The sequence below is a fragment of the Cnephaeus nilssonii genome (assembly GCF_951640355.1).
Source record: "Cnephaeus nilssonii genome assembly, chromosome: 5".
Classification (NCBI taxonomy): domain Eukaryota; kingdom Metazoa; phylum Chordata; class Mammalia; order Chiroptera; family Vespertilionidae; genus Cnephaeus; species Cnephaeus nilssonii.
In genome coordinates this window covers 106,359,652-106,380,977 of record NC_137076.1, presented here as the reverse complement: position 1 = coordinate 106,380,977, position 21,326 = coordinate 106,359,652, and the positions used below count along the sequence as shown (strand labels likewise).

Below are 21,326 nucleotides of genomic sequence, written 5' to 3'. Positions count from 1 at the left end.
GACGGCGGTGCACTCTCACGAGGAAGGACACGTACCACCAAGCCCGGCTCCTGGCGGCCTCTGACAGCTGGGCCAGGTCCTGCCTGCGCCGGCTCACAGGCCGCCCTCCGCTTGCAGGCGGCCGCGTGAAGACCTGGAAGCGGCGGTGGTTCATCCTCACGGACAACTGCCTCTACTACTTCGAGTACACGACGGTAAGCGCAGGCGGTGGCCGGCCCTCCCTCCGCGGCAGGCCCGCCCGGCAGCCGGTGCGGAGCCTGGTGCGTGCTCTCTCTCGCAGGACAAGGAGCCGCGGGGGATCATCCCGCTGGAGAACCTCAGCATCCGGGAGGTGGAGGACCCCCGGAAGCCCGTAAGCTGCCTTTCTCCTGCGGCTCTGTCCCTCCGCCCGCTCCGGCGCTCGCCGCCCGGTGGGACCCGGACGCGACCTGACCGCTTCCGCCGGCCCTCGCTGACGTCCCTCTCTGTCCCACCAGCACTGTTTCGAGCTTTATAACCCGAGCCACAAGGGGCAGGTCATCAAAGCCTGCAAGACGGAGGCGGACGGCCGCGTGGTGGAGGGCAACCACGTGGTGTACCGCATCTCGGCCCCCGGCCCGGAGGAGAAGGAGGAGTGGATGAAGTCCATCAGGTGAGGGCGGGGCTGCGGGCCAGGCTCGGCTGTCCGTGTCTGTGGTTTTTGGTAAAAACCTCAAGATTCTTAGGGTCGCAAGACGCCCTCAGTAGCCATCAGAAAACGTATAAAAGGTGCAGGTTTATTACTTACACGACCTGGAAATGACACCGCTTACGGGGGCCACACCGCGAGCTGGCGGGGCAGTGGGGGGGTTAGTGTCACAGGCCTGGGGCTGCTTTTATTGGGGTGACGGGGAGCCTAGGGTTTTGAGGACTCACTCTTTACTGGTGAAATGAAAACTCTCGTACGAGTGGGAATTTAAAGCGCAGGAGGAGAAAACAGGCAAGTAGCCTACATGGTCCTCCCCTGAAATCGAGGTCTGACACCACGGAGCAGGGCCTGGCCAGTCTGGCCGCCGCGTGTCCCTGGGCTGGCGGCCTCGCTGTCCCCGTGGAGTCGGGCCTTGCGTTATGAGCTAGAGGCGCAGACGTCGGGGCTGACGGCACCGGCTCCAGGCCCGCTTCCTGCACACGGTGAAGTGGGAGTGGGTGAGCGTGTGCACATGTGTGTGCGTGTCTGTGTGTGCGTGCACGTGTGTGTGTGTGCATGTGTGCACGTGTGCGCAGGTCTGCTGCGGCACCTCTGCACCCTCGGAGGCGCCTGTCTGGTTGGAGAGCCTGCGGCTGAGGGGCGCCTGACAGCCGTTTCCGTCTCCCCAGAGCGAGCATCAGCAGGGACCCTTTCTACGACATGCTGGCCACGCGGAAAAGGAGGATTGCCAATAAAAAGTAGCTTTCCTCGCCTGAACAGGTAAAAAAAGTAAAAACCAAACCCCACAGCAGAGGGACCGGGCGAGGCAGCCCCGCGGGCCCTCCGAAGCCTTCAGGCGCCACGTCTGCCGAGCGCCACCGAGCGCCCCTCCCGCCAGCCCTCGGGCCTCGCCGCCGTGCCCACGCCCTCGTCGCGGTTCCCTGTGGCAGCGGCGCCTGGGAGTTGAGCCGTGACAATCCACGCAGCGGACTCGGGCGCGAGGTCTGCCAAGGAACCTCGCTCGTACTAGACGCCACACGTGCTCATTCGTGGTGTTCACTGTTCTAGAAGCTTCTGTTTTATATCGAAACAGGAAAGAAAAGCTACCACTTTTTTATTCAGATTTTTTTCTCAGATGCGTAGGACTATAGCTTTTATATGCCTTTTTATATTCTGAAATTATGAAAGATACTAATAGTAGTATTTTTAGAATGGCAGCTATAAACGTAACTCCCGCCACAAGTATATCCTGTGCACTGACGAGAAGCGACGCAGACACTATATATGCAGCAGCCGGGCAGGCACTGCGCTGGGGCGCCCTCATCCCTCCTGGGACAGGGAGGGTCCGATTCCCCGGGGACCTCTCAGCCCAGGCGTGGTGGCCCCCAGATACTTTCTAAAAGGGCCCGTCAGCAAAATTGATGATTGGGGGCATTTGTCCCATAACTGCTGAGCCCCAGCGCAGATCTCTGTGGAGCCAGATGAAGCTGCCCACGTTGGACCCCCACAGGCAGCGGTTTCATTGGGTTCCACGGAACACGTGGTTGGTTCGGCCCGTGACCACTGTCTTCACTACTCAGAACCTTGGTGCAGAAAGGAGCGGTGTCCCTGATCTGTCAGCTGACCAGGTTGCTCAGTAGGAAGGGAAGGTATGAAAGGAACTAGAAACACGCTCACGGCACGTTTCGGAGCTGGCCTGTCCCATCGCGTGGAGGAGCGCGCGCTGTGGGGCGACGTGGCACCTCGGGTTTCCTGTCAACAGTGTGAAACCCCGGTGCACGCTGCGGTGGACCTCGCGGACCCAGGACCGGGTGGTCCGGTCGCGTCGGGATGCGTTGGCCGGGCCCCAGCACACCCCAGACCGGACCTGGCGCACAGGCGGCGGGGCCGGCGCCGTGCTGGTTCTCCGGGGACATGCCTTTCCCTGGGGCTTTATTCCCGTCGCCAGGACGGCCTTGCCCGGGGCCGTTCTGGTGGTGGGCCCCTTCCCCCACAAGCTCCTCCCTGCCCCGTCCATCCACGTGGGCTCACCCTGACCTTGCGCCCTTTAGAGGTCCTTCCTCCTGTGAAAGCCCAGTCGGCGAAGGAGAAGCTCAGACGGACCTCTGCACGAACGTGGAGACCCGACGGAGGAGGAACCTCCTGAGCGTGGCCTTGCTGAGGCGGTGGCCGTGGGCTGAGCCTCGAGCTGCTGATGTGGACGTAGCTGTAAGTCGCACTAGACCGCGAAGGGCTGAGCCCACGGCCCTCCGACACGCATCAGACGGGCTCTTCCGGCTCGTCCCCGGGCTCCTCGGCCTTGTTACTGTGCTGATACCTCAGATTCAAAGCTTTAGTTTTTGAGAAAGGCAAGTCTTCGTTCTCAAAATGCCCGGCTGCTGCTTGTGCAACTCTGGCCTCTGAACAGACGCAACAGCGCCGCCCCTCGGGCCGGCCCCACGCCCAGGACTGCCCGCCGCATCGGTATCCACGCGTGGACGTTGTCCTGTGGCCCAGGTAGGACCCTGGAGAGACAGGGCTCTGTCGGGTGTGGCCTCGGCGGGGCTGGCGGAAGTGGATGGGAAACCCTGGTGGGACGTGTCTCTGGCCGTCTGTGCAGGGGGCTCGGTGCAGAAAGCCATGGTGCTTAAGCTGTGTGCTTGCCTCAGTGCTACGGGAAGCCACCTAATTCCAGGTTGTGTTGTGACAGTATTAGCCTAACGGGCACGTAGCCATCACCCACTGAGCCCTCAGGCAGGCCTGGTCTGAAAAACGCACCAGACGCGGAGCTGGGCGGCCGGTGCCTGTATGCTCATGTTCATCCTCCTGCTCCCCCGCCCCTCCCCCGTGCTCAGTGCTGAATTACCCCCACTCTGGCCAAAGACATGCTCCCCGAGACCCAGGGCAGGCGGCGAGGGTGCTGGGCAGACGCAGCACTCTCAGCCCACAGCCTCGGTTGGCAGGAGGCAGGGGGGGCTTCTTTACTGGAGACCCAGACAAGCAAGCGTCCTGGGATCACAGGACCATTTTGAGCAGTTTGACGTGGTACCAAACTGAGTCCAAACAGAAGCTACTTGTAGGTGAAGCGATGCCTGTTTCCCCAGTAAAGATGCACAGACCCACGTAGATGCACTTCGCCGAAGTGAGGTCTGGTGTAGACCAGAAGCCACACGTGAGGTCTCGTTTTCTTAGAAGACATTTCTATTTACAGTAAATATCGTTAATATGTAAATAATGTACATATATGTTGATTCCTGGAGTGTTTATTCAATGTATATACTCCCACAATTTGCATGAAGAAATATCCTACATCAGTATTTTGTTGTAAATAGTAAAATCAGAGGGTGTGTGGCTGCCAAGTACTATGTTCACCGAATAAAAGGAAATCATTGTTACAACAAGACTGCCTAAGACTTGGTTCTTTAAAACAGATAGCCGGGGCCAGCGACCCCTCCCCTGCTCACCCGCCCCCCACCTCCCACCCTGCCCCGAGCTTTGGCAGTTTTAAAAAAGTGAAGGGTGAAGGCAACAAGAAGTCATGCGACGTGTCCGTAAGCAAATGGGGCAAACAGCAGTAAAAAAGAAGCCACAAAGTGTTTAATTTGCTGCCATTTATATACTATATAAATTTTACATGCTGTATATTTACAGTGGGGCAAGTGCTTTTTCAATCTTTAAAAAAACAAAGATCAAACTTTAGACATCTCTGAACAACACAAACTGTATAAACCATACAGATTATTCAGATACGAACTGTATTAAATACAGTTGTCCCCACTCCGTCTCCTGATGCAGGACCAGTGAATTATAAGTGTATCACAGTTTGATAGCATATCCATATTAAAAATAAAATCACAGTATGATTTTGTCTGTAACTAGAAACTTTTCAGGGACCAAGCTGATAACTCAGACTCCAATATTATAGTCAAGACAAGAGAAACTGTATAAAAAGTGTTATGTAATAAAAAACGTACTGTAGGCTTTACAAATAATGTCTGGATTATACATTCATAATGTAAATACTCATCATAACGGGTAAGTTGATTGGAATAGTTCCACAAAGTTCAAAAACAGAACTCGTCTGTAAAACACACCTTCCAATCCTGAATAAACGGAAACATGAAGCACGCTCGTTTCTAGCCTCAGACATTACAGAAAACACTGCTCTCGAGTCAGCTGAGAGCCGCGGAGCGTTAACTCGTCTTTAAATTAAATACGCGCTGTCAGCTGTTTGTACTTGACAATCCCAGGTCCCGGCTGGCCTCGCACCGGAGGTCTGACTTGGAGGAGCATTACATGGAATACGAGAGATCAACCTGAGTCTGTGATTAAGCAGCATTGAGATGTTCTAGTCCAGGGCGTCACTTTTAATGTGATTTATATACACGTATTTTACAATGCTCAGCAGTTGTAGAAAGTGTTCGTCCATTTGGAATAAGGGTAATTAAGAAAAGGTAAAAACTAAAAAAAAAGTTCTCCATGGTAAAATCTGTACAGTATTTACTAAAGAAGCACCACGCAGATTGGAACAAAGTTATTTTCTATGTTTATAATTTAAGCTGGGTTGGGGATGGCTTCTGTTGAACATGTTGAATCTGAAAGACAAGAGGCAGGAAGTTGGAGCAAAGGGTCTCGGGCCAGCAGGCCTCTGCGTCCCACCAGGACTCTCCTGCACCCCGCAGCAGCCCGGGTCTCCGGGAAGCTCTCCTGCAGCACTAACGGCCTTTCTGGACGGCAGTAAAGGGACTGGGCCGTTCCAGACAGACCGACCAGACAGTGGTGCCGAGGGCCGAGCCAGCAGGCAGCTCAGCACAGACGGCGCCACCTGCTGGGCATGGACTGTGCCCACCGAACCCCGACTGGCCAATAAGTCTCCACCCCTGAAGTCCCTAACTGGGCTCAGGTCTTCCCCTGAGGACACACTGGTAAGTCATGTTGACTAACTGCCAATTAGCCTTCTGCAGACACATCACTGAAGTTTGTTTTTAAATCCCTCTTGCCGACCAGAAGTTAGACATTTGGGCAAAATGGCTGCCTCTCCCCTTCCCCGCAGCAAGGGCAGGTGCGAGACACAAGTCGGCCTCCCACGTCAGCTGCGTGGCACAGTCCAGGTTTGGATCTGCTCTAAAACGCCCAGACCTCATTCAAATCAAGCAAACCCTTTTGTTGAAAATGGGGGTGGGGTCGGATGCCTCTGATTTGTGGGTGCTCTGGCCCTGGTGTGTGTGGAGGGGTGGAGATTCCAGGGGCCCCTCGCAGGCGTCCGGGAGGTCTGGGTGGAGGAGGCTGGATTTTCCATCTCTCCGAGTGTTTCCCTCTTGTTCTGATGCTTTAAATGCCCTCGTTTTCTCACAACAAGGCAAGGAAGGGGGTGGAGTGTCCCCGAGCCAGGATGCTGACGAGGAGGGAGTGTTGAGCACAGCCAGCCTGGAGGACAGGGTCAGCTGCCCTTGCTGGGGAGCCTCCCGCACCTGTCCCCCACGCCCCGTGTCCCAAACTCCATGTCCCCACGGCCTCTGCCACAGTCACGGGTAGACAGACATGGAAACAGCTTACCATAACTAGTGAATTCTTTGTTTGAGGCCAAGCTTTCAGTCACCTGGAACGCAAGCAAAGGTGAAGAGACAGTTTAATGGTCTCAAGGGGGGGGGGGGGGGGGGTCTGGCCCTGTGCGGGCGCGCAGCCAGGGAGCGCTCAGCCAGTGCGCGGCAGGCTCACGTTTCCGCCGGGGTCGGCGCTAACCAGGAGGCACAGGTGTGTGCTGAGGGGCCTTTCTCCCAGGGTGAGGGAAGGCAACGGTCATGGGGAGGAGCCGGGAGAGCCACGCACGCCCCTGTGGACATGGTCCGTCACTTGTCACATGAGGAGGCGGCCTTAGACCAGACAGCGGGGTTACTGAGCCAGAGAACGCGTCTGAAGGACAGAGGACACGTGTCCCCAGCTGACAGGGATGCCTGTCTTGAAGCCAGGTGCCTGGCCCTTCCTGAGGGGACAGGCGGGCTGGTGCCGGGCTGCTCAGGGTGGAGGTGCTGGATGGGGAACGGACCGCCGGCCGGACTGCTGCCCCTGGAGACATAGAGCCCGGCTGCCACCAGCGAGATGGCTCGGCCTCCCTGCCCTCCAGAGCCCTGGGGCGGCCCCGTGCACACAGCCCCTCACCGCAGAGGGAGAGGGACTGCCCCAGACACTGACAGTTCATGGGAAACCAGTCTGAAAATACACGCACCAATTCCTTAAAAACAGCAAATCCACTTCAGCTCCACTTTCTTGCTGCTGAGGGCTGCCAGCTCCCACGGCACTCCCCCTCCCCCTCCCCCTCCCGAGGGAACACGCCAGGCCTCAGTGCTGTTCTCCCCTCGCCAACCCTGGGGCCCAGGTGCCCTCCCAGTCAGCAATCACAGGCTGTCCGCCCCCACAGGACATCTCAGGCGAGGCCTCTGGGCAACCAGGCGCCAAAGTCACAGAAGTCCACCTGGGGTCTAGGGCGGGGTCCGCACGCCTTCTCCACCAAAGGCCGTAAAAGCGGGCTGTGCTCCACGGCAACTCCACACCGACATTTCCTCTCGGACACTTTTCATGGGAAATGAAACCTCCTTTGGACTTTCCCAACCACTTGAGAGGCTGAAGCCATTCTAACCGCCTGGCCGGCCCCGGGCTGCGGGTCCCGGCTGCTCTGGGCGCTGCCTACATCATGCCTTGTTGCAGGTTCCGTGCTGCTCGCCAAGGGCGAAGGTCACTGGCACAGATTAGGAGGGGGAGGGGGAGGGGAGGGGGAGGCTTTAAGTGCAATTAGCGATAGAAAGGACCACACAATGACGGGCAGAGCTGTGCAGAGCAGACAAGACCGGACACCCAGGGGATCCGCTCCCCAGGAGCCAGAGCCCCGCACAACAGGCGCGACAGCTGACCAGCTGACGTCCCTAAGGAGCCACGTCATCACACTCACTCCTCGGTTATGCTCAGAACGCCAGAGGTCTAAGGGCTCCGGAGAGAGAGAATGTAAAAATGGTCTGAAAGGAAAGTTCTGGCCCTTCCCGAGGAAAATACTCGGCACCTGGAGCCCTAAGTTCCAGGTGTGTATCAGGTTGTGTTGGGCCTGGTCCATGGAACCGGGGCTCCCCAAAACGCTAAGGGGGCCATGCTCAATGCCGCACTCTCGGGGTTGGGGGCGGAGGAGCGGGTGGGAGGGGGTCCTGCTGAAGCGCGCCCTCGTGCCACTGGGTTTTTCCTCCCAGGTGCTAACCCCCTTTCTCAAAAGACCAGTTTCTACATGTTTAAGTCCAAGTATCTCCTCTTACCCTGGCCACACTCAGACAGATGACACCTGTCATCCCTGCTTTCCATCCTTAAACGTTTTGTTTTCTCACGGAAAGGTCCCACGCCTTCCAGAGGCAGGCCGTCGGTGAGGCGGGGGCTGCCGTCGGCTCTCCGGAAACGGTCAAGAGCCTCAGAGCTGGCGGCCTTCGCTAAGTGCAGTCCTGAGTCTCGCCCACAGTCCTCCGACTTCCTTGAGTGCCTCTTCTTTTTCTTCTTCTTTTTCCTGTGTCTGTGCAGGTCAGCGTCCGAGCATGCTGCCGAGAGGTCCGAGTCCTGCTGGTGCCTGCGGGAGAATAGGCCACAACTCAGACCACCACCAGCCACTCGAAGAGAACCGGTCCTTGGCTTTTACACCCACACTGCGGACACTCAGGATGCAAACACAGGTAAGATTTCTGTCTAATTTAAAATGCATTGTAACCATTTTTTAAAGTCCAGCGCCATAAACAAACCCACTGAAACCCCATCCCACCGCTGCCTTTAGCTTTACTCAGGCCCCAAGGGGTTCGTTCGGCCAAAACCCCAGAGGCAGGACCGACCGAGCTGCTCCTGAACCTGGTGGCTGAGGGAAGAACCCTCTGCAGGTGTCAGCCACACGGGGGTGCCGGCGAGCCCTTCCCCAGGAACCACTATGTACCAAGGGCTCCTGGCCCTCTCTCCCAAGGTTGCAATTTTAAGGATGTCAAAGGTATACAGTGTAAGATGGGACTTTGTGGAACCAGATGAAGCTGCTGACCTATCAGATGTGAATAATTCTGTTTGTGCTCATTCGTGTCATCATGGATAAGTCATTTTCAGGACACTCACTGGCCAATTTAGCTTTTTCAAAACACACACACACAGTTCCCAGTTAGATTTCAAACTGAGAAATGGACAGAGAAACGACGAAGACAAAGGCCACAAAAGATGTGTCTCAGCCCACTGAGGGCAGAAGTGCCACGGCCACAGCGGCCTCCCGGGGTCACCTGGCAGCCAGGAGGTCGAAGGAGTGAACAGACGTGACAGTAAGCACATCCAGCCATGACGGTGTCAGCACCAGCGGGGAGGCAGAGCCCTGGAGCCTTCCTGTACAGAGCACCACACGCTTACTCCTAAGGCGTAAGCATTCGTCACACGGGGGATATTTTGAAAAACGAGGTTTTTAGGCATTTTATGATACCGTAAAGTAAGATACAGCTTAAAAGCAGAGCTAAATTTTAGAAATCTGTAAAAACAGTGAAATCTCAAAATCCACAGAGATGAGAAATACAAATCAAGCCACCCTGCCCGGCCCCACCTGCCGCTGAGCCGTCAGAGAAAGCCTGCGGAGGCCACGCCCTCACCTGGAGTCTCGCTCTCGGTGTTTGTCTTTGGATTTCTTTTTCTTCTTTGACTTTTTGTGCTTCTTCGCTTTAGGTTCTTCTGAAGGGTCCCGCGGTAAGCTTCTCCAGGCTTTCTTTTCTACATGGGTGTCACTATGGTCTACGCTGTCGTACCTCCGTTTGTGTGACTTCACATTTTCGTGGTCGTGAAAGCGATCAGCGAGGTGACCGCTGCCGCCTTCAGGGGCAAGTGCAATCTTCTCGGCGCACTTCCCGGGGTAGGGCGGCGGGGCGTGGGGGGGGCCGCGGGGGCCGCTGAAGTGGTGCCGTTCCCTCTCTTTGGCGGCCAGCTCGTAGCCCTTCCTGCTGTTGTAGTAGTCCTTGTATGGCCGGCCGCCGTACTGACCCACACGGTCATGGTCTCGGTCATAGTCTCGGTCCCCGTGCAAAGGCCTCCACGCCCACGCCTCCCTTGCCGTGTACGGGGCGTACCTGTCGTGGTAATACCTGCACTTGTCCCACCTCGTTCTGTCCAGGTAGTACTTCTCCCGGCCCCAGGAGTGCTCGCTTTCCGAGTGGCGGTACCTGCTCCAGTCCTGGTCGGAGCCGCCTCTGCTCCGGGAGTGGTGGTGGCGGTGCCTGGCCAGGCCGCGGTGCTCGCAGGCGTGGTGCGGGCCCCCGCTGCAGTGCTCCGGCCGCGAGCGGCCCTGCGGGGTGCGCTCGCGCGTGTACGAGTGCCGCCTCCGGCGGTAACGGTCCTCCGTCTTGCTCCTGCTGTCCCGCGCGTGCTCCCCGCTGGAGGAGCGGTCCCTCCGGTTGCGGTAATGTCCTCGGTCAACTTTTCGGAGGCTGCTGATCTTCTCCTTCACCGGAGACCGGGCCTGGCCTGTCTGCCCAGCCTTGCTTTCCTCGCATGGCTCGGCGGGGCTTTGTTCGGGAGCCCCAAGCCCTTCGGAATGGTTTTCCGTGACTCTGTCCAACTGGGAAGAGGGCAGCTCGGCCGTAGGCGCCCCCGAGACTTCAGAAACGTCTGAGCCTTTGGGAACGTCTTCCGCATCCGGGCACTGGTCTCGGCTGCTGTGAACGGAGGGTTCCTGCTCACCGGCACCCTCGGAACACGCCGAGGGACTCGGGCTCGACCTCCCCGTGGTTTCCGCTGCTGCCGAGTCCCGGGGACTCTCTGTAAGCGCCCCTGCTGTATCCTGGGGTGCTCTGCTCTCATCCCCGGGGAAATCCCCAGGGTCGCACAGTTTAGAAAGGTGATCGTCCCCAACGGTGCTCTTGTTGGCGCTACAAAGATGGGGGACGCTGGGCACAGACTCCTCGGGTTTCGCGGAAATGCTTTCAGAGCCTTGTTCTTTGGTAGATTTGATGCCGGGGTCCGGGAGCGGCGAAGCCTTCTTTAATTTGCTGCTAAGACCCGGGGCTGTCTCCGGTTCCTCCCGGGAGTCAGGAGCGGGGCTGCCAGGCTCCAGTCCTGCCTCAGGATGCTCTGTCTGGCTTCCGTCTGTTCCAGGTGCACTGCAGGCCGACCAAAACAAAGAAATAAGCAAATTAGTCATTCGCCAGATTGCTTTATGGGTTATTGGCACTGGCTCACAGGGACCAACACTTCAAAACATTTGTTTACTCAGCATTTTATGCCTTCAGTGTGTCTGGGTGAAACGCAATAGTTACAAAATCCCAGAGGCACCACTTCAGCGGCCCTCCCCACGCCCTGAACTTACCATTGTTTGAAACGTCAAATTGTCTTTCCCTCATTAAGTGAAAATATAAAATTCTACATCCAGCCTATCTCCTATCCATTTGTTAGCAACACCCATTCCGTGGTTCTAGGCTGCTTCTGGCCCAGGGAGACTCCTTCTCCCAACAGCTGAGCCCGAGCCGTCCACCAGGTCAGAGGACCGGGGGCTCGGACTGCCCCTCTGGATCCCTCTCCACCTCAGACGGGGCGGGGCTCCTGCCATTACTCAGCATCGGGGAGGGATCACTGAGGCTCCGGGAAACACTCTGCCCTTGATCGCTGGGGAGCTTTCGATGTATCTGAGGTTAATGAAAGCTGCCAAGAGACAATCAGAACCCTACAGGGCCCCCCCCTTTTGCAGGAAGGTATCTGGGAGAGGGTGTACATATGCGGTCACGACACACGTTTTCTAGAGCGTGGCAGTGAGATTCTCAAGTCAGCACGTGGCGCACACGCTCGGTTACGCTACACGCATGGCTTGGCTTACACAGCTAGCTGCGGTATTCCCACGCACATCCGTGTGAGGACAAACTAAGCTGGACCAGGAAGTGACCGAAGGGAAGTCTGTACGCCAGTGACCGAGTGTTCACGTGGTTCCACCTTCAAGGCAGACCAGGGGTGGGCGTTCTCTGCCCAGGACTGACGCCGTTCCCCTCGGCTCAGCCAGCCTTCCCTACAGTGGCCAGGGAGGCAGCACTGCCAGGGCTTTCTGAAATGTGGGCTGCATTTCTGGGTTGTCACAATGAAGGGGAGCCAGCGGGCAGGGGAGAGGCAGGCAGGCCCACAGAACAGGCGAGCGCCTCATGACGGGCAGCTCTCAGGGAACACGGCCAGACGGTCTGAACGCCACTCTACGCTGTCCACCAGGAGGACGCCCTTTCCCAACGGTGGCTCTGCGTGTGGTGCGGAGCTCCCGCCACCAGGCCGCGCTGTAAGCTGTCACATCGCAGCAACCCTGGCCCCGCTGCGCTGTTGCCTCCCGCAGTGCAGGCTCGCCTGGCTGTCCACATGTTGAAATCAACTGCTTTACACGTTCCTTTCCTTTTATTCCCATTACACTTAGGTCACTATACTGGTTTTTTAAATGACAATGTGCAAGCGGGACTATCTTATCCATAAATTTAATTTCGGAATTCGGGAGGGGACAAGACCAAGTATTTGCTATCTGATGGCTGAGAGCCACGGCCTGTGCGGGGAAGGAGGAGGCGAGGCAGTGCCAGGTGCCCAATGCGCCGTGTGCTAATGGCAGCCTGAGGAGGGGACATGCTAGCTGGAGGGCATCAAGCTTTCTGGTACTATCAGCTGATACCTCTTTTCTTCACTTTTTACAAAAGCAAATGAACAAATGCTATAGATCATTCAAGTCATCCCAGGAGTCAAGACGTGTGCAGAGTTAAACCATAAGTTATTGTTACCTTGTCTCATCTGTCGAGCCTTTCCCTTTGTTGCCGAGTTTGAAAGTCTCTAAGATTTTGTCTTCCGGAAGAGGTGGCAAAGGAGCGGGCATCAACTACAATAAAAAAACAAAGATGCTCCAACTCTAGTCGCTACTCCCCACCTCCTGACGTCTAGCCAGTGACCCGCCATGAATGAAGCAGAGCAGAGCCCGCCCACCCCGCCCCCACCCACTCACCTTGCCAGGGAGACCATTGGCCTTCGAGAAGGGGTTTTCTGAGTGCAGGTCAGGCTGGGCTTGGCAACTGGCACCATCGAAGGACAGACCGTTTTCTCTCGGGTCACTGTCGGCACTGGCATTAGCACCATTGAGAGTCACAGGCTCTTGAAGCTCGTGCTGAGAGGCCTCGTCATCTTCAGCCTCCAGAGCAGAAGAGGTCGCGCTCTCGACCGTACCGAGCCCGTTCTCCCTGCCGAGGCCCTTGGCCTCCTCGTCAGACTCTTCCGATGACTCGGCACCGTAGGGGACCAGGACGCTGGAGTTCAGCTTGGACTTGCCGTTCATCACTGGCTTGGAGCAGGACTCAGTCGGGGCCGTCTGCTTTGTGACTTTACTGGGAACTGACGTGGTAGGTGCACTCGAGGTAGACTGTATTGCAGAAGAATTGGTAATGGTAGAAGAGGGAACAGGCTTGGTAGGGTTCTCCAAAGAATTGTTGTGAAGGTTAGGCTGAGACTGACCTTGGCGGACAGGTAGCTTGTTGTGAATACTGATGGTGATTTTTTGTTTCTTGGGATGCTCCGGGGTAACGGAGGCCCTGGTAACTGACCAGTTCTGAACAGAAGTTGAAGCGTTAACAGCACCAGCCCTGCTGACATTGGAATTCCCATTAGGACTCGACATGGAGCTGCTGGGCGTTTCTTTCAAGGGTCCGGTCCCGTTCAAGTGAGGTGGGTTCTGGAAGCAAGAAGACCACAGCCCCCGGTGAGCACTTCAGAGTCAGACAGAGAACCCATTCTGGCTACAGACCCTTCCCAGGGGGTCTTTTTCTTTTTATAAACTACAAGCTTGGCACACCTAGAAACGCCTCCTCTCCTCACCCACTCCTGCTGCATAAACCTTTCACAGGTCATCGTTTTCTGATAATTAAGCAACAAACAGCGACAACTATTTTTGCCAGAAAACACGGCCCAGACCATATTCTTTCTGCTCCAATCGGGCAGAAGTGAACAGGCCCCTTGGAGTAGTCTCACATGTTCTCCTTGCTTTTCTTGGGAGCCCAGAGCTGTACAGCAGAAGGAAGTGCCAGCCAGCAGGGAATTGCCATTGGCCACGGTAGCTAGGGAGCTGGTCACGTGGGCAGACAGAAGCGTGCCTTCAGGCACCACTGGCTTGGCCATCCCCTCCCCCAACAATATCTCTAAATCTCAGATTCCAACTACTGCTGCTACACTCTAGAGGCTGCAAACTGGAGGTCATGGGTGAAATCTGATTCACAGATGAATTCTGTTTGGCCTTCACGTTTTCCCAAATATCTGAATTAGTTCCTATCTGAGCATTGAAAGGTTTCATGGGGTGGGGCTGGGAGTAGCAGCCAGCACTCAATCTAGGGCATGTGCTCTCCAGCTGGCCAGTGTCCCGATGTCACCCTTACGAAGAGTCCAATTCAGGAGCCTGCTGCCTGCCCCACTCCCAGAGGCCTTAGATGTGTAACTCCTGCTATAATCCAAACACTGCCCATGTCCACAGGGAACAGCACACAACTGGACAATCTGCTGATTCAAAACCAAATGAAGTTGAACCGAAAGGCGGTGAAAACGCTACAGCACAGAGGACGGATTATTCCAACATGTGGACAAGCCGTCCACGACCTCACACGGAAGTCTACCAAAAGGTGGGCCTCTGCTCCACAAAGCGTCTCAAGACCCAGGCCTGTCATCCGTTCTCCCCAAGAGGCCACCTGCAAGTGTGGCCACACCCAGCTGGACACAGCGAGCGCCACACTCGTGAAAGGGCTAGGCAGACATAATGGAAGTGTTCTGTCGGTTCGGGGCCACTTTCCTGCAGTCCAGCATTAATGAAGGGTCCCCAAATATTTCATCCAGTGAATGGAAGTCCAGCGCGAGAGCTAAACTCTCTAGCATTTAAATACACTTATACCCAGGATCTGCTTTTTGACCATTACATCCACACTCTGAGATGTGCTGTGCACTTGAAATATTTTATAATAAACTAGTGGCCCGGTGCACGGATTCATGTACACTGAAAGGAAATTCATTAGAAGAAAGATTCATGCGGTAATTACATTACTGCAAAAAATTTCATGTCAAAATAGTATATATAATATAGTATTATAAAATTAAGACACGCATGCGATTGGCGCCAGCAAGAGCTTTATATGTATCGTGCATGCGCCAGTCAACGTTTATTTTTAAACTAGAGGCCGGGTGCATGAAATCTGTACACGGGTGCGGTCCCTAGGCCTGGCCAGTGATCAAAGTGCGAGCGTCTGGCATGGAAGTGCAGGTCCCAGCTGATCTCTGGGCCCTGGGCACCTGGACCCCCACGCGCCCCCCTCCGCCTGAGTTACGGCACCCGAGTCCCCACACGGAGATACGGTGAGCACAGCCAGATGCCGTGGGCCTGGGCGCAGTGTGGGCCTCTGGTCCACCCAGCGGCGCCACACAGAAGCCAGCCAGGCAGCGCGCTCTCTCCTGGCCGGCCTTGCAGACTGGCTCCTGCGCGAACCCACGGGGAGCCCGACCGGCCCCTGCGGTCCTGGCAGCTGCGGCCCGGCTCACCTGGAAGAGGCTGCGCTGGTACAGGGCAGGCTCCTTGTGGGCACGGCACCTGAGTGTGGGGGCTTCCCTGGCATGCGAGCCCTGGCGTCCCGGAGGAGGGTAGTAGGGGGAGTAAGAGCGAGCTCGGCGGACACCCCATCATCCCCCGCCCCCAGGTAGCCAGCGAGAGGTCACAGTGTGTTGCCAACGCCCACCATGTTCTGCACCGCCCCTTGGTGGTCAGCGCACATCATAGCGAGCTGTCGAACTCCCAGTTGAACAACCGCCCGAGGGGACAATTTGCATATTACTCTTTTATTAGATAGGATTGCCAGTGCACATATGTACCGGCCAGTCGGTCAGACGGTCGGACGGATGGACGGTCAGTCACTTAGCCTTTTATATAGATAGATGGCTTGAATATACTATTTTGACAAGAAATTCATTTGCATACGAGGCCATGGCAACTACTGCAATGTTAGCCTGAAGGTTTGAATGATACATTTTTAAATTAACATAAAGATTACATTCTACCTATGGAATGAAGTTACCTTTATCATGTGAGAAGGAAGCTGTGGTCCGATGAACCCTGACGCGGCCTGTTTGTTATTGACGACGCGCTGACTGATTATAGGTCGGGGAGAGGACTGGCCGGGGCTGTGGGTGGAATGAGTAAGTTCACCTCCATTTTTCACATCATGGGACCTGGGGATGGAGAGTGACAATGCTTAGGACTACACAGACATCTCCTTAGAAGAGGTTCATTTATGACTCCCAGGTAACAGACTAACCTGCTGCAGCGAACAGAGCTGCACACGGGCTTTTAGGTCAAGGTCAATGTCAGGTGCTCAGATTGGGAGATCACCAGGGTAATTGGGCGAATGGTACTTTTTTTTTTTTTAAAATATATTTTATTGATTTTTTACAGAGAGGGATAGAGAGTTAGAAACATCGATGAGAGAGAAACATCGATCAGCTGCCTTCTGCACACCCCCCACTGGGGATGTGCCCGCAACCAAGGTACATGCCCTTGACCGGAATCGAACCCGGGACCTTTGAGTCCACAGGCCGACGCTCTATCCACTGAGCCAAACCGGTTTCGGCCGAATGGTACTTTTTAAACAAATTTTTTTTATTGATTTCAGAGAGGAAGGGAGAGGGAGAGAGACAGAAACATCAATATGAGAATCATTGATAGGTATTGAGCCCACAACCAGGGCATGTGAATTGAACCATGACCTCCTGGTTCATAGAGCGACACTCAAGTACTATGCTGCACACCCCTTAGGGGCATCTGCTATTCAGATTTAAGAGAGTATCCTCTACACCAGCGGTCACCAACTGGTGGTCCGTGAGGTCCGAAAGGTTGGCGACCGCTCCACTACACTTTAGCCTATACTGGTTTTTCAACAGTATAACATTTCAAACTGCTTTTTCTGCCATATTTATTGAGCACATTCTCATGTCACTAAAAAAAGGCTTCATACAAATCACTTTTAACAACTGCATAATATTCCAACATATGGATTTGCTATAATTTATCTGATCATTCTACGACTGATCAGCTGTTATAAATGAATACCTTGAAGCACACCTCAGAGTTTCTCCAAGGCCACGCCCTTCCAGCAATGGAATGAGCCTATCAGTCTTCAGCAAGAGCAGGAGAGAAACGAGCAGAGGTGCTGGTGCCGCCCAGGCTGATCCAGGAAGGTGGCTGCCTGCCTGAGCTCAGCAGCTGAGAGGGGACCACACCCAGTGCTCTGAGCCCTTTCCCGAGGCCCCCACAGCCCCCAGGTCACCCCATGGGAGGCCAGCAGCCGAAGCCTGCCCTCCTCAGCCATCGCCTTTCCCTTCCTCTGAGTGTGTTTGTGGTTAACCTGCCGAACAGCTGGAAGCTAAAGCACACTCAGGTCCCATCCGCAAACGCTGCATTCCTTACTCTCCTAAGCACTAAGCTGCAGTTTTAAAAATAACCCAATAAGGATCCACATTAAGTGAATTTAAATATGTTGATGAGATGAACAGAAATAAAATAACAGAAAACTTGAAAATCTGTTCTCCTGACAATACCTGATATAAAAGAGAACATACGCTTGCTGACTGAGTACCGATCTGATATCACTGGTGGATACGATGGAGTCATTCATCTGATACCAGAGACCATTGCTCGCCTGCAAGAGAGCCAATAAAAGAGAGATTCAATATGACTAGAGAAACAGGGAACACCGAGCTAGAGAAATGTAAGAAAAATGGAACTGCACATTTTAACTGTGAAAGTCCCACCTTCCCCCCAAGAACACCAGTGCCCCCTTACAGTGTATTGTAAATAAAGAGACATTGCAAATCACACAGCTTACCTTTATGTAGCAGAAGTAATGGCCGGCGTGGCAGTTAAAACCAGTGTGTACCAGTACTGCATACAAAACATAAATAATCGGTTCTCCGTTTGGTTGAGACATGTATGGTCGAATATCAAGATATTCAGGATATTTTACATCCTAAACAGAAATGGAAAGAGGAAAAGGAACATGTTTCTGAAAGCACAGATCATCCCACGTGTTTGGGTATGGGGTCCGCAGGGCGGTGCAGGGCAGGGTACCTACAGACACTATGCTCTATGGTATTCTAGCAGAAACCTAATCCACTGAACCCCATTTCAAAAGACTTGATTAACCTGGGACATATTTGAATCTAAGTGTGTTTAATGCAATCCCACTGTATTCTTTATTTTCTTTAACAATTAAGGATCCATGTTAATTCTTGTTAATTAAGGATCCAAATTAATCAAAAGAGATGTTATAGAATGATAATTCTGGGCTTTCATCATCACTTGTTTTTATTTTTACTAATTCAGGAATGGATTGTTTATTTCTTTTGCGTGTCACTGACTTTTTGACCACTTTCAATCTTCAGAAAGTGGAAAGGAAATGGGGAAATCAATGTATTACCAATCAGAAAACAACCAACCAAGAAAACCAACTTGGAAGAGTGGCCAGACGTAGCAGGATTTCAAATGACACACTCTCTCTACCTCACTGACCATGGAGTCCAAATTCAGATAAGTTACCAGCTACAGGATACAGAAAAACACACACACTCATAAACACACAAAATACACTACTGGCTCAATGCTTTGACATTTTCTTCCTACACCAAGTGCTGGAAGAATTTAGAAAATCAGGTAACAAAACTGTTCAGTTAGATTGTTTATAACCTGTAATAGCTAATGACGCTGAGTCTTTAAGGTTACTAATGTCTACAAACCTTAGCAATTTTTCCACCGGTAAAATTTGCAAAGCGTTTCAGAGAAAGTGTAAGAACATTGGAGGATCTGTGTATGGTGAATCTCTTTGACGCTGGAACCATCTTTTTACATCTTGAAATAAGCAGAAACAAATAAGAAGATTAAGTATGTTTCTTGTATTTCAGTCTTGCCCTTGTTATTTCTCTAAACATTCTAAATTAAGTTTACGAAGGGTACTAGATGAGAAAAACAACCCTTTCAAACAACAGTGAAAATACAAAATTTTAAAATACAGAGAAACTGCTTCGTCAGCATGACAGGGAAAGGAAGCTGGGGTAATTCTGAGGTGACAGCCACACAGGTCACTGATATTCTCACATTAGGTTAGTACGAGTTTCCGTCAACTCAAAACCAACTGAAAAACAACCAGATTTCCAGGCTGGTATAATTCTGTGAGAACAAAGACCTATCAGATACAAATGGAAGAAACCCAATGATTAGAAATGTCCGTGGAGTTTAACACAGGGAAACCCCGTGGCTAGGACAGAAGGGAGCCTTCTTCCCACAAAAGGAGTATTTGGTAAGAACAAGTACCACCTGACTCTAAAATGAAACTCCACTTAAACATACAACCACGGCTTTCTGAAAACAGGCTCTCTTGACTTCAGGGGAAGCCTAATAGGAAATAATCAAAATTCAGAGGTTTCTAGCAGACACCACCAGCAACCCTGGGAGAACCACAGAGAAGCTCCAAGGAGAAAGTGGCTGCCGCCTAGCCCACCCGACAACAGAGCCGATGAAAATGCTGCTGCGGGGCTGACGTCACCCAGGCGCACCTCCCTCGCAGGTGGCTTACCTCTGCTCCCCCTGCACCCCCCCCCCCCCCAGCAGTGAGGCCCACATCTCCTCTAGAGGACCCGCCCTGGCCCCGGAGGGCAGAGACGCAGGGTCTCCCCGATGGCATCGGCGCTAAGGGGCCTTTCCCGCCCGGCAGCACCCTGTCGTACTTGCTGCACTTGTACGAGTTCTCGCCGTCCAGCTGCTCGGGCTTCACGAACTGCTCCAGCGCCTTGTTCACACTCTGAGCAGCCTGGGAAGAGAAGGCAGCACACGTCACCTCACTGCCGTGAGCCAACAAGTCCCTGGCTGGATTCCTGGTCAGGGCACAGGCCCGGGTTGTGGGCTCATTCCCCAGTAGGGGACGTGCAGAAGGCAGCCAATCCATGTTGTCTCTCTCTCTCTCTTCCTTTCTCAAATCAATTTTTTAAAAAAGGAAATGTTCTTTTACTATGGCATTCATTTTTATATGTGGACACATCAAGTTATTTCCCCTCCCATTAAAAAATGATCAGATTAAAGTGAACAAAAATATGTAAAGAGGCTGCTGGCTGAAGCATTCTTTAAAAAAGTCTAAAAATGGAAACAAACCAAGTATCTACCAGCTTGGAATCAGGCATGTAACCTGGTCTATCCACTCACTGGACCATCACATAAACGCCAAGCAGACTGAAAGGAAAACAGCAAGTGGTCGGAGTTCAGGTGTGACCCCACTTGTGGAAAGAGTAAAGAACACTCTGGGACAGTTTGCATCAGAGTGACAGGAACAGCTCATTCTGCAGGATGGATCATATGTATCTGCAATATTTCTCATTTTATCACAAACTCATATTACATTTGAAATCAGAAAAAAATAAAGCTTAAGAATAACAAAAAAAATAAGAGTTTAGAACAGGCAGGAAACAAAACAATTTCTAAATAATAACCACCATCTACTTTGGCTAATATAGTTATCAGGATCTGATTTTATTAAGATTAAGTAGTGAAACATGAAAAGGTAATAAAAAGATTAGGTGTTTTAAGATTATGATGCTGACTACAAAGTTCAAATAATCACCTGTACGTAAGTCTTGGCATAGTAAAATTTTAAATTCATGTTCTCTAACAAGTCAGTCTTAATTGTAAGTGAACTACAAATACATGAAGTTATGTCACGTCTACCTGGTTTTTAAACTTCACTGTCACAACAATGATCCAGCTTACCTTGATCTCCAGTGTTATATCGAGATACGGGTCAAAAGTATCTGAAACGCCTTTGCAATTTAAACATTTGACTGAAATAAAGACAAAATGCAAAGGTAAGCAGAGTGTAATCATTATGGCATCCCAACTGTTGATGACTGAACACAAAAACACTAAAACAAATAAAAAATTAAAACAAGGTGCAGTTTCTCCTATCAGATTGGGCAAAAAATGTTACTACTACACAGTGTGAGTCAAAGTGCCGTGAATTTGGCCCGCGCACACTGTTGGTTGGAATGTAAGCTGGTATAACCTCTTGGAAGGATGATATGGCAGTGTCAGATTACATACCAGCCTTTCATGCAGGAATTCTAATGCTAAGAATTTACCCTGCATATACACTTTTACATGGACATAAAGGCATGTGCACAAGGATGTTCATGAGCACTGATGATCATTTAAAAAAATGGCAGTGACCTAAGTACTCCTTGATAGGGGATAAATGGAAAACAACGTAACTGTGAAAGACGATGTTAGACCTATGTGTGCTGAAGTGTAAAACACTTCTAATGTTAGGAGAAAACGGAAAGAGCTGTATCTAACATGCTCCCAGTCCTTTCATGCACAGGAAGCTACTGGAAGGACACTAGAAGCTAGCACGGGACTGTCTTTGAGAAGGGGGGACGGAAGTCTGGGCTGGATGGAGGACACACTTTCCATTCTTAATCCTTTCTACAGTTCGCTTTTTTTAAACCATATGCATGGATCATCTTATCAACTTTTTAAAAAATTATTTTTATTTCTTAATTCTCTCCTGAGGATATGTTTTTATTGAATTGAGAGAGAAAGAGGAAGGGAGAGGGAGAGAGAGAAACATCAATGTGAGAGAGAAACATAGAT

General features: G+C 52.6%; 2 protein-coding genes across 7 annotated transcripts in view; one reads left to right on the top strand and one right to left on the bottom strand.

The window, feature by feature from the left end:
• CYTH3 (cytohesin 3) overlaps positions 1 to 4,026 on the top strand; it is a 48,955-nt gene extending 44,929 nt beyond the window's left edge. The window contains exons 10-14 of one of the 2 annotated variants that reach the window (XM_079770807.1): positions 118 to 194; positions 281 to 352; positions 477 to 631; positions 1,336 to 1,426; positions 2,698 to 4,026. In XM_079770807.1, the coding sequence (XP_079626933.1) occupies positions 118 to 194; positions 281 to 352; positions 477 to 631; positions 1,336 to 1,408 (377 nt within the window). In that variant the 3' untranslated portion in view covers positions 1,409 to 1,426; positions 2,698 to 4,026. Of the gene's footprint in view, positions 1 to 117; positions 195 to 280; positions 353 to 476; positions 632 to 1,335 lie in introns of both variants that reach the window. The other variant, XM_079770806.1, reaches the window with a different exon arrangement.
• A 128-nt stretch (positions 4,027 to 4,154) lies between these two features.
• USP42 (ubiquitin specific peptidase 42) overlaps positions 4,155 to 21,326 on the bottom strand; it is a 37,732-nt gene continuing 20,560 nt past the window's right edge. For 3 of the 5 annotated variants that reach the window (XM_079770802.1, XM_079770801.1, XM_079770803.1), the window contains exons 7-16: positions 20,448 to 20,518; positions 19,415 to 19,497; positions 18,428 to 18,539; positions 17,521 to 17,661; positions 17,234 to 17,334; positions 15,715 to 15,868; positions 12,621 to 13,340; positions 12,403 to 12,497; positions 9,265 to 10,764; positions 4,155 to 8,225 (exon numbers count right to left, since the gene is read on the bottom strand). In XM_079770802.1, the coding sequence (XP_079626928.1) occupies positions 7,892 to 8,225; positions 9,265 to 10,764; positions 12,403 to 12,497; positions 12,621 to 13,340; positions 15,715 to 15,868; positions 17,234 to 17,334; positions 17,521 to 17,661; positions 18,428 to 18,539; positions 19,415 to 19,497; positions 20,448 to 20,518 (3,311 nt within the window). In that variant the 3' untranslated portion in view covers positions 4,155 to 7,891. The remainder of the gene's footprint in view (positions 8,226 to 9,264; positions 10,765 to 12,402; positions 12,498 to 12,620; positions 13,341 to 15,714; positions 15,869 to 17,233; positions 17,335 to 17,520; positions 17,662 to 18,427; positions 18,540 to 19,414; positions 19,498 to 20,447; positions 20,519 to 21,326) is intronic. The other 2 variants (XM_079770804.1, XR_013813520.1) reach the window with 2 other exon arrangements.